Below are 11,366 nucleotides of genomic sequence, written 5' to 3'. Positions count from 1 at the left end.
TTAGGTAGCTGTCAATATTTAGATTTTAATTCCTTCTTTTGTCCGCGTGTGGACTTGGTGCCTCTTGTTTTGGCTGATTGCCAGGGGCTGGTTGTAAACAGGCTTTGTCCTTAGCTTTTGTATTCTCCCTAGTCTTTTAATGAAATATTCCTTTTTACCCAAAAAAAAAAAAAAAAAAAACAAAACAAAAGTTATTATAATAAGTTAGAAAAAAAAAAAAAAAAGAAGAAGAAAAAAAAAAAAGTGTGTTCAAGAAGGGATTATAGTATAGTATAGCATAATAAGCTTCCTTCCCTGATCTGCTACTGCTATGTCAAAATTCTGTAGAGTCTAAACCAAACCAAACCGAAACCATATATTCCAAAGCTGTTTTTGATTTTTCAGGTATGCTTCCTTCCACTTCCATTCCCCCGGATTTATTCAATAAGCTGCCGTTTCAGTTCTTGTTTTATATCTTTATCTTTTCTTAGCTTTCTTTTCCTACGGTTTCATTGTTTTCTTTCTGCTACTCTGACTAAAAGTTTTAACTTTCCGTTTGGTTCCCAAGAAAACGGAGGATTTTAAATTCTGGGTATTTTGCCTTATCTTTTGTTGTATGGTTCTCAGTGAGTTAGGATTAATTTGACTGGATATTCTTGTTTCTTGAATGATCAACAAGTTATATCTCACTTACACTCACTGCCAATCAGGGATTTCTTGTTTAGAAAACTTACTCCTTTTTTTTTTTTTTTTTTTTTTTAAATTTAAGTGGAAATAGTAATTTTGCTTGTATGCCAAGTGGGTTTTCTATAATATAAATTTAGGGTCCCCTAAATAAGTTTGCTCAATTGCTAATGTTTCTTTTTTTTTAAAAGTGAAATTTGCGAATTTGTTTGGAGATTTCCTTGATTGGTTAATTTCTCCCATTTGTTTGATCTATCAAAATACCTAATTGCTCATTTGTTTGGATTCCCCTTTTATTGATTGATTAAATTGGTAATTCCTTGATTTAAATATATGTTTTAAGTTAAGTTTTTGATCCTCAATCATTGTTGATAAATCCTTACTGGGTATATATCTCCTTTGCAAATGCAATATCCTTCGCGGTTAGGCTATTGAGTTATTATTCTGATGGTTGAAGATTCTAGGTTTAGTAATGATGGAGTGGTAGGCAAAAAAATAATATAAATATTTGAGATGGGATCTATCAAAAATAAATATTAGAGAAGGAAACTCCTAATGAGAAGGTGCTAGTTGAAGCACTGATTAGGGGCATTTTACAAGCTTGAAAATCTGCAGCTTTTTTTATATATGTTACTTGATGTTATTTCATTTTTGTTTATTCTTCACTTTTGGTCCCATGGTTTGGTGTTGTAAAACATGAAGTAACAGGTTGAATCATTGATGTCAAATAGATTTGAGCTGACAAATGGGGAAAAGGAAGTCAAAGGCTAAGCCTCCACCAAAGAAGCGAATGGACAAGCTTGATACTGTCTTCAGTTGCCCCTTCTGCAATCATGGAACCAGTGTCGAATGTCGTATGTTAGTATTTATTAAGATTCATTTCCCTCTGGTACATGATGTTTTGTGGCTCTGTCTGTTTTGATTGAAATATAATTTTGGAATGCTTTCTTGGACTATATGGATATGCGCTTCTTAAATTCATTTCAGCTGTTTTCCAGTTCGTTTTTATGATGAAATTACTTTTCACAGAGATATACACTAATGAATATTTGGGAGAAACATTGTTATATGACAAGTTGACATCTTTTACTTTACTTCTGGAGTTTTATTTTTTTATGTTGTGTCATCTTCACCATATTTTTTTGGGGGGGGGCGGGGGGGGGGGGGGGGGTGGGGGGGATGTTCTGAAGAGTGTTTCCATCTTATTGAGTTTGCCTTTGTTTTTATGCACCTTTTGCTGAGATTGTTCATGACACATGCAAAATTTAAGTTGTATTTCCTACTTGGGTTGTGCTTTGCGCTTATTCAATGGATCATTTACCTATAAAAAAAACAAAAAGTTATGAAAATGGGGCAGCTCAAATTCTGGTTAAAAATCTATCAACTGGATGTCCATATTTTACATCTACTGAATTGCTGTATCATACCCAACTGAAACTTGATGAAATGTTATCATCATTGTGTTATTTTTGGAGGGAAAAATAATTCTTCCAGCTTTATTTTCATGGCATAATTTTCATTAATTAGAAAATGTGAGTGGGAATTTTATTATTAACATGAGGTAAATATCCTTAATAGCATTGAAATTCTTGTGCTGCCTAATAATTCTTCAATCTGGTAGCAGGGTATGCAACCAAGCACTCAAATTAAATGTTAGCTGGAGTCAAAGCTTTAAGCATGCTTTTTTTCTTTTTGGTTAATTTCTTTTGCTGTTAAAATAATATCCTTGTGCTTGAATATGTGAGAGATGGTGTTAGTTTTCAAAAACAGATGTTAAATGTGATATATGTTATTAACTTATTTCTAAATATTATTATACGATTCTTTCCCTTATTGGGAGAGCTTCTTTTTTTCTTCCAAGTGACAGGAAGAAAGTTGTATCTTTGGAGTTTGTTTGAGGCGTGGAGTTTTTGTTCCATATCATTGAGGATGATGAATCATTACACTTCTAGTTCTCTCATTGTTTCTTTATTAAAACTTGTATTTATCATGAGACAGTAAATTTCAATCAAAAGGCCATGATTGGTTTAGTTTGTGTGGTCCTGAACATAAATTTTGTATAGTATGTATTGGAACTGAAATTATATTTTGTTTCAGTGATATGAAGAACTTGATTGGAGAAGCTCTTTGTGGGATCTGCCAAGAGAGTTTTAGTACAACTATAACAGGTACGTACACTATTATCCTTGGCTTTGGAGAATTAGCTATTGAAGTCTTTCTTTTTATTTAAAAAAAAAAAGCTATTGAAGTCTTCCCAAACAGGAACTCTGTGTGTGCATGCACGATTTCTATGGTTTCAGGACTTTTTATGTGTGTGGATTATCAAAATGGCTCTTGGTTTCCTTGAAATGTTTGCTGAATCCAACTGAATTTATGACCTGTTTATATTTATTTCCTGGGGATTGGCCTTTTTCTTATTTGGTTTGACTTTCACTTGCTTTCTTCTGTAATCCTTTTGACAAATAATATCATTGGGGACTAATCTTTCTTTTATCTTGTTTTTGCAGCTTTAACCGAACCCATAGATATGTAAGTTTAAAATTTTATATGAATTGTATCCAAAACTAGAGAATTGGTTTTTCCTGATATCCTATGATCTCACACATACTGTATCTTTTAACTGCAGATATAGTGAATGGATTGATGAATGTGAGCGGGTCAACAACCTTGAAGATGATGGTGCGTAGGAAGCCATTAAGATGTTAATAATGCTGTTTCTCTGTTGGAAGAGAGAGAGCAAACCAAAAAGTATGTAGCTACTGTGTCTGGGTGTCTTGAGAGGTCACCATATTTCTGAATTCGATATAGGACTTCTCCATGTATAGTAAGTTTGTAATACTTTAGACGACAGTTTGGTAAATATATGAATCTTCTAACTTAATCGGGGGTTGTTTCAGATAATGCCGTTATTGGGTAAAACATTTAAGTTATGCTTTATCAATGGGAGCATTACCTTCCCCAAAAAAGCATTTTATTTATTTTTTCATTCCCACTTAACAACACACCCTATACTCTTTTTTCTTTTTTTGGGCATTCCATTATGTTAAAATAAGGACAAAGTTTGACTACAAACTTACTTGTATTCAATAATTACAACTTCCACTAAAAAAATTATCATACCTAGTACCTATGTACCATCCAACGACCACCACAACAACCTCAATGTCGAAGCCACCACTACAATGGTGTTGCTGTAACTCACCTACAAACAAGGTTTCTCTTCAAACTAGTTTGGAGAGAAACTCTTTGGAGAGAAACTCTTCAAACTTATCATTTATCTTTTTATTAGATGTGAATTTTGAAAATATAATTGTTGAATTGTACTTTCGTTATGTCCTTAACACGCATGTCAAGTTTCGTTCAAATCGGATATTATTTACTATTCAGTCAATGAACTTATTTTTTATGCATAATTTTATACCACAAAAACTTAAAATTTAAACATTTGTTGATGAGTTAGTTATTGGTCTTTCATCTTCTTGAAATTTTACAAGTATGAGGGATATATAATAACATGCAATCCAATGATTAGATTTTCAAAATTCATATCTAATTAAAAATATATACGAAGAATTTGAACAGTTTCTCTCTGAACTAGTTTAAAGAGAGACCTTCTCCCCTACTTAGTAATACCAAGCCCATGGCCAAACCGTCTGCTACTGCCAAAACCCAAAACCAATCCACCTCCAACCTTAGTCCAACCACCACCAACACAAATCAACCACTGCCCAACAAACCCAAATCAACCACCAAAATCCCAAATAATAATAATAATGAAACAAAATCAAAATCCACCATTGTAAGTTTGTAACAAACTTTACCAAATTGAGGAAGCATCGCTGAGAGTTTTTAACTTTTAAATGTTGCAAGTTATAAATTTTTTGCATTTTGGATCCTCAAATGTAGATGGTATTTTGTGCAATTTTATTTATTTATTTTAACAATGGAGTTGCTTTACATTTTTTAGGTTTTTGCATTCCCAAATGGGAATGTTTAACAATCACAAGTGGCTTAGTTTAAAACAGGCTAGGGAGGGAGTTATGTCGGGGGGGGGGGGGGTGTGGTGGGTGGTTTGCTTTGGTCTAGTTGAAAGTGCTGACTTGACCAAAAGGATGTGACTCGATGTGGTGTAAAACAATTTCCTCTATTGTTCACTATTGAACCTCCCCTCCCTAATCCCTTGACAAATTTGAGGGACTAGTTGTCCTATTACCCATCTAAAAATGACCAACGAACCGGAATTATTGACCAAAATGTTCCAAAACTCATTAATTGAGGTTGAGCTCCGTCCCCCTACCCACCCCACGCCCTCGACCTTTCTCTCATCACCTTTCTTTCTTTTTTGCTTATTTTATCTACTTTGTGCTATTAGTGTTTTGCAAAAAATTATTCATACACATAAAGAGTCCTCCTTCCTCTTGTGAGAGAAGGGATGACTCTTCTTATAGGAGTGAATAATTCAATGTCCTTTGCAAATATATCATGCATGTTGGCAACCATTGGGTTGTTACATACTCTCCTTTTAAAGGCAAGAATCAAACTTGTATTCCTTAAATTCAACCCACTCTATCCTGAAAAATTAAAAAAAATTTGTGATCTACACTTTGGAAACATAAATGCCTCAAAAAAAATTTACTATCTATTTATTTTAATTGGCCTAATGTTTAAGTCTATAATCCAATTAACATATCTCACGAATTTAAGAGATATTGCTTTGATACCATTTTGTTAGCATTGGGAGTACTAAAACTCCCAATTTGCCATTTTAAACCATCTAACCACAAAAATTAAGCATTATCCGGATTGTTATTCCTAAAAACTTTTGCAACCCAGCTACAGTAACAACTTACTTATAAGATGTTACTGTAGCTGTAGCAATCTAAAAATTTGTGATTTACACTTTGGAAACATAAATGCCTCAAAAAAAAAAAAAGATTTATTTATTTTAATTTTGGCCTAATGTTCAAGTTTATAATCCAATTAACATATCTCACGAATTTAAGAGATATTGCTTTGATATCATTTTGTTAGCATTGGGAATTCTAAAACTCCCAATTTGCCATTTTAAACCATCTAACCACAAAACTCTAAGCATATTTCGGATTGTTATTCCTAAAAACTTTTGCAACCCAGCTACAACAACTTACTTATAAGATGTTACTGTAGCTGTAGCAAGTGTTTATTTTTTTAATAGTTTTTAATTCTCTCTCTCTCCTTGCCACCAGTGTGGATTGACCACTGTCGGTTGTGGGTCGTTTGGTAGATAGGCGTGCAGGTGGTTTTCGGTGGGTGGGGTTTGGGTTTAAATTGGTGGTGTTGGCTTCAATGGATTTGTTTCGATGGTGTTGGAGAGAGAAAGGGATGGAGAGGTAGAGAGAGAAAAGAGAGATTTTTTTGAAGCCGAGAGAAAAGAGAGATTAGTTGTTAATTTATAATATTTTATTGGGTAGTTTATATTATTATAATAAGTTGCGTCTTAAAAATAAGAAATGATATGTAGTGTGAGTTGTAAAATGATATGTTAAAGTGGATAAAGTAACTTTTTGTGTGTTAAAATAGATATATATGTATTTTTAAAATACCTGGATGCTAATGCTCTTAGAATCTAAGACTCATTATGTGAAATCTCAAGGCTTAACTAGCCTTAAAATCATATCAATCACACAAAGCAACTAATCTCGATAACAATTGCACCAAGTTTGCTGTCATATCATCCAAATTAGCATCAATTGGGGCATTACATACATCCCCCGCCCTCCAAAAGATATTTTGTCATAGAATTATTCCCTAAATTCAACCCACCATAACCTAAAAACTCTACAAATTTGAGATCGTTAATATTTGAGAAATGTAAAAATCTCCAAAAGTTTTATTTTCCCCTTATTAATCAACCTAATGTTCAAGCCTATAATCTGATCAACATATCTCACAAATTCAAGACCTATTACTCTAATACCTTTCTTTCACGACCCTACTCTATCATGTGAAATCTCAAGACCATACTAGCCTCAAAATCATATCAATCACATAACGCAACACAACTAAACTCAAAATCAATTCCACTAAGTTTTCAAAGAGATCATCCAAGTTTGCAACCATTAAAGTGTTACACCTATGACGGTTGAGAAGAAGTTGTAAAACAAAATGAAATGTATAATTGACAAGAAAAAGAATTCTCCATCACATTGTTAGTCAACATTTTCGAGAAGCTTTCTGCCTTGCTCATTCTTCTTGGAAGCCTATCGAAGTCACTTTGAGTGCTATAATTTAAATAGATACTAAGAGAGAGAGAGAGAGAGAGAGAGAGAGAGAGAGAGAGAGAGAGAGAGAGAGAGAGAGAGAGAGAGAGAGAGAGAGAGAGAGAGAGGGAGAGAGAGCTTTGTAGTTGAATTTAATTGGGAAATTTAAGAAATGCAATGCAAATAGTATCCTCTTTCCTAAAATAATTAAATTTGTAAGGTTGAATTTAATCAACTATTTTGTTGGCTTTGTTCCGTGCCAATTTGCTTGTAATTCAGCACTTAGAAATCCTGTATTTAAGTGGGAATCATGTAAGGGTAGTGTGTAAGAGAATGTGAAGAAATGCTCAAGAATGTGCACTGAAGCAGAAACTCGCGACTGGATCTCGTGGGTGGCTCGCGACTGGCAAGATGCCAGATGATGCACACGAGTGAAGCATGCAGAGAAGCTAAACCGTCATGCCAACTGTAGCACTACAGGACAAAAAGTCTAGACTGACCATTCAGTTAGTTTGCAGCTTGGACTCGCGACTCAATCAAGTCGCAAGGCCAAGTCGCCAGTCTACTCTGTTTTAGAAAAACTGACTCTTCGCATTCATTTCTCACTCCAGTATAAATACCCATTATACCCACGAAATATAGAGAGCTTCCAGAGAGAGTTTTGAGAGAGAAACCCTAGAGAAAAACAAGATTGACTCATCCACAATCTTTACATAGTGACTCTTCAAATTCCTCAACTCTCACCCTCTCCATTGTTACATCGTTGAGAGGTACATTAATCAAAACCTTTTCTCACCATACCCATATCTGTGAGAAGGCTACTTGGTGCTTGGGAAGCAGTTAGGAAGAGACCAATTGATATTGGTTGATGCTTTGGGCTATAGCGGAATCCGATAGGCTAAAGAAGACAAAGGTTCGGCGTAACCTCGTTAGAGCAAGAAGCTTGAAGGGCTTAGATACACTGGGTAGATTAGGCTTGGAGGGTCTTCTGCTGTTCATGTATCCCAACTTCATTCTTTAGTAGATTATTGACTGTTTGAAGGGCGGCGGAGAGGTTTTACGTCGAGGACTTCAGTTTCCTCTTCAATAACACATCACTGTGTTGTCTTTGTATTTGCATCTCTCTTCCCTTAATCTTTGCCATTTATTTACTGCTGTGGTTGTGATTATTTATGGTTTAGATTGTTTTATCAATTCAGTATTAGCTTATGGTCATGTTCCGCACATATATTGTTTGATAATAAGCTTGAATTGGTAACTTGTAATTTGGGGGGTCTAAACGTTCAAAGTGTTTTACACACTATTTGAACATTCAAAATTAAACCATATAACTTATTGGCTAACGTAATGCAACCATATGGTTAAGTTTAATTACGCTTTTTGGTGGTTTACCCTTTTATAGAGTTGTATTTTTAAATGATGTGTCATTTTAATTGAATTAGTCATAAAGATTGCCATCTTATTAGTATCTTCCCATTCCACTAATGTGAATAGGCAGAATGATGACATTAAAAATGAATTTAAAACATAAAGGACATGTTTGGTAGGAGGATTCTTGTTTTTGTTTTCAAAAACAGTATCGAATTTTTTTTTTTTTCAAAAAATTGAAATTGAAACTAGTTTTCTAATAATAATTTTTATATTATACGAGTTTGGCTTTCACTTTTAAGAATAATTTTCAAAATCCAAAAAAAATTGTTTGGGAGACCATTTTTATTTTTGAGATTTTTTATAAAAAAATTATAAAAAGTAACGTATAGAATCTGTAGATTACTTTTTTTTAAGGATAATTATAAGGAAATAGAGTTTATGTACTTTTTTTATAATATAAATTTCAAATTTGAAGTGTGAGAATTTTTTTTTATGCTAAAGATAAGCTCCTCAATTTAAGAGATAGAAGAGTTTGGACAAATATGTAGGTACACTGTTTTCAATTTATTTGCAACTATGTCATAAAAAACATTTTATGTATCTTAAAAACATCCTCTTAGCTGTTTTCAAAATCTTGTTTTGAACAAGAAAAATATGATACAATTTTTAGAAAATTGTATTTAGAAAACATTAGCCAAATAATAAATTCAAGGATGGGACCCACCATTTTATGGATTGCAAAAGAAAAAAACTATATTTAAATAATCTTACCAAAAAGACCCTAAGAAATTAAAAATTTTAAAGCATAGGGGTTCAAAATCAAAATCAGAATCATCCCAAAAATGTATGGGTGTAATTTGCATTTTATATTTGATATTTCCATTTCACTAATGTGAATGGACCAAATGAGGACATTAAAAATGAATTTAAAACATTAAGGGCCTAATTGGTAGGAGGATTTTTATTTAGTTATTTTCAAAACAGTATAAAAACAATTTTCAAAAAATTGATCTTGAAACTAATTTTCATATAATAATTTTCATATTTTACATGTTTAGCTCCCACTTTTAAGAACAATTTTCAAAATACAAAAAACAAAAGTAATTGTTTAGGAGACCCTTTCTATTTTAAAGATTAAAAAAATATATTTACAAAAAGTAACGTGTAAAATTTGTAGATTACTTTTTTTGTGGATAATGATAAGTGAATAGAGCTCATCATGTACTTTTTATTTTATTTTTTATAGTGATAAATTTCGACAATAAATTCAAGTGTGAGACCCACTATTTTAAGGATTGCAAAAAAAAAAATTATATTTAAATATTTTTACCAAATAGACCCTTAAGAAATTAAATTTTTTTTAAAGCATAAGGGATCAAAACAAAATCAAAAACATCCCAAAATGTATTGGTGTAATTTTCATTTTAGTTATAAGATTAATATAAACATTAGAAATAACTAGGTTCACTAAGTTTATAGACCTATTATCAAATCTTAAATGAAATTGTTAAGTGTCACTTTAATTTGGTTTCAACATATTACTCAAGTTAAAATCTTGTTACTCGTTCATATCTTGTCACATGGTTTTAGAGGTCTCAAAGAAAACTTTCACTATATATTTAATCTTTCATTACAATTTTCACATCTTTATTGTAATATAAAATATATTTTTATTTAAGTTCAAATTCAATTATGTATTTAAAACTTTCATTAGATAAAAAAAATCTTATCACATCATATTTATATTTCTTTAAAGGTAGAATATATAATTTCATATACAAACTTAATCATAATAAGACACATATTAATAATTATTATAGTTATAAAATTTAATATTTAACTAACAAATAGAAGAGTAAAAAAACATCATATTTTGTTAAAAAAAAAATTATTACACCAGTTACTTACTCAAATGAACCAAAACACCTTGTTATTAAAATTAAGGGTAAATTAAAAAGTTGGTCCATATCCTTTACACTATATGTTAATTTGGTGCTTAACCTTTTAATAGTGTCAATTTGGTCTCTAACCTTCTTAGTGTTGTATCAATTTAGTCCATACCATATCAACAACCAATTGTATCACCACGTCAGAGTCAGATTAAAAAATATATATATATAAAAAAAAATCCAAATTAACTTGTTCACAATAAGGAACACAAAATCAAATTCAAACACAAAAAAAATAAAATAAAATAACAATAACCAAATTTTGTTTCATTCCGTAATATTTTAATTTACCCAATTAACAAAAAAAGAAAAGAAATCAAGCTTAAAATTTTCCCAGAAAACAAACATGGCCTTATCAAATAAAAACGCCTAATTCTCTATGATCCTTTGGGTTTTTCTGCTAGCCTAATTCTTTTGCTTAATAGGTAAACTAGCAAGTCCAAGTTCTTGCCTCTTTCCTTTAGTTGCTTTTTCATTTTTGAATTCTTTGGGATCCAAAGTTTGGGTTTTGTTAGAATGAACTCATCATGAAGTCCAAAGAAGGTCTTGATGTCCTATTGGTAAGTCTTGGTTAATTGTAATTTTATACTTCAAATCTGGGTGTGAGAGACCGTGAAAATTGGGGTGCTTTCAAAAAAGAGATTTGGGTGCTTTTAAGGGCACCTCTTTCTTTGGATAAGTGGTGTGGAGTTTCCACTTATTTTTTGTACAAAAAAATAAGAAAAAATAAATACAAATTACATGATCAAAATACTTCATTATCATTGATTGAATAAAGAAAAGTACAACTTTGGTAAATTAACCTTACAAGGCTTTGGGTCTTAGTTACAATCTATGTAAAAGAATACAAAGCTTTGGTCCTAGTTACAATCTACCAAAATTAAAAGACAAAACACTAATCTACCTATCCAAAAATCCTAAGCTCGAGAGCTAGGTTACAGAATGGGAAGGTGTTAGGCACCCATTTCGCCCAGACAGAGTCTGGTCTTTTAGACTCTAATGACCAATATACCCTTTTTGCATGATGTTAAATGATATATTGAAAACACACGACACACACTTACTAAAATTAATTTAAATAAATTTGCCTTATGGATGTGTCCTCTTTTTCAAGAAAATTAAGATCTGTTTTGTGAATAAAAAA

General features: G+C 31.9%; 1 protein-coding gene across 3 annotated transcripts; it reads left to right on the top strand.

Moving 5' to 3' along the window:
- The first annotated feature begins 216 nt into the window (after positions 1 to 216).
- On the top strand, positions 217 to 3,544 carry LOC126695068 (transcription elongation factor 1 homolog). 3 transcript variants are annotated; one of them, XM_050391678.1, is made up of 5 exons: positions 217 to 384; positions 1,395 to 1,521; positions 2,761 to 2,831; positions 3,171 to 3,192; positions 3,290 to 3,544. In XM_050391678.1, exons 2-5 carry the CDS (start codon positions 1,409 to 1,411, stop codon positions 3,348 to 3,350), a joined length of 267 nt encoding a protein of 88 aa, XP_050247635.1. In that variant the 5' UTR covers positions 217 to 384; positions 1,395 to 1,408; the 3' UTR covers positions 3,351 to 3,544. The 3 variants fall into 3 exon arrangements, with proteins under 3 accessions (XP_050247635.1, XP_050247637.1, XP_050247636.1); XM_050391680.1 differs by having other exon boundaries at positions 227 to 384; positions 1,372 to 1,521; XM_050391679.1 differs by having other exon boundaries at positions 227 to 384; positions 1,366 to 1,521.
- The last annotated feature ends 7,822 nt before the right edge of the window (positions 3,545 to 11,366 follow it).

The sequence above is a fragment of the Quercus robur genome, chromosome 8, assembly GCF_932294415.1.
Source record: "Quercus robur chromosome 8, dhQueRobu3.1, whole genome shotgun sequence".
NCBI lineage: Eukaryota > Viridiplantae > Streptophyta > Magnoliopsida > Fagales > Fagaceae > Quercus > Quercus robur.
The sequence above is the reverse complement of the archived record's forward strand: the minus strand, read 5'-3'. Positions and strand labels throughout refer to the sequence as shown.

What these genes read in the sequence shown, in the direction of transcription:
- LOC126695068 (XM_050391678.1), top strand. Translation starts at nt 1,409, where the DNA reads ATGGGGAAAAGGAAGTCAAAGGCTAAGCCTCCACCAAAGAAGCGAATG. An exon ending in ACCAGTGTCGAATGTCGTAT is followed by an intron (nt 1,522 to 2,760) that starts GTTAGTATTTAT and finishes ATTTTGTTTCAG; the next exon opens with TGATATGAAGAACTTGATTG. An exon ending in TTTTAGTACAACTATAACAG is followed by an intron (nt 2,832 to 3,170) that starts GTACGTACACTA and finishes TTGTTTTTGCAG; the next exon opens with CTTTAACCGAACCCATAGAT.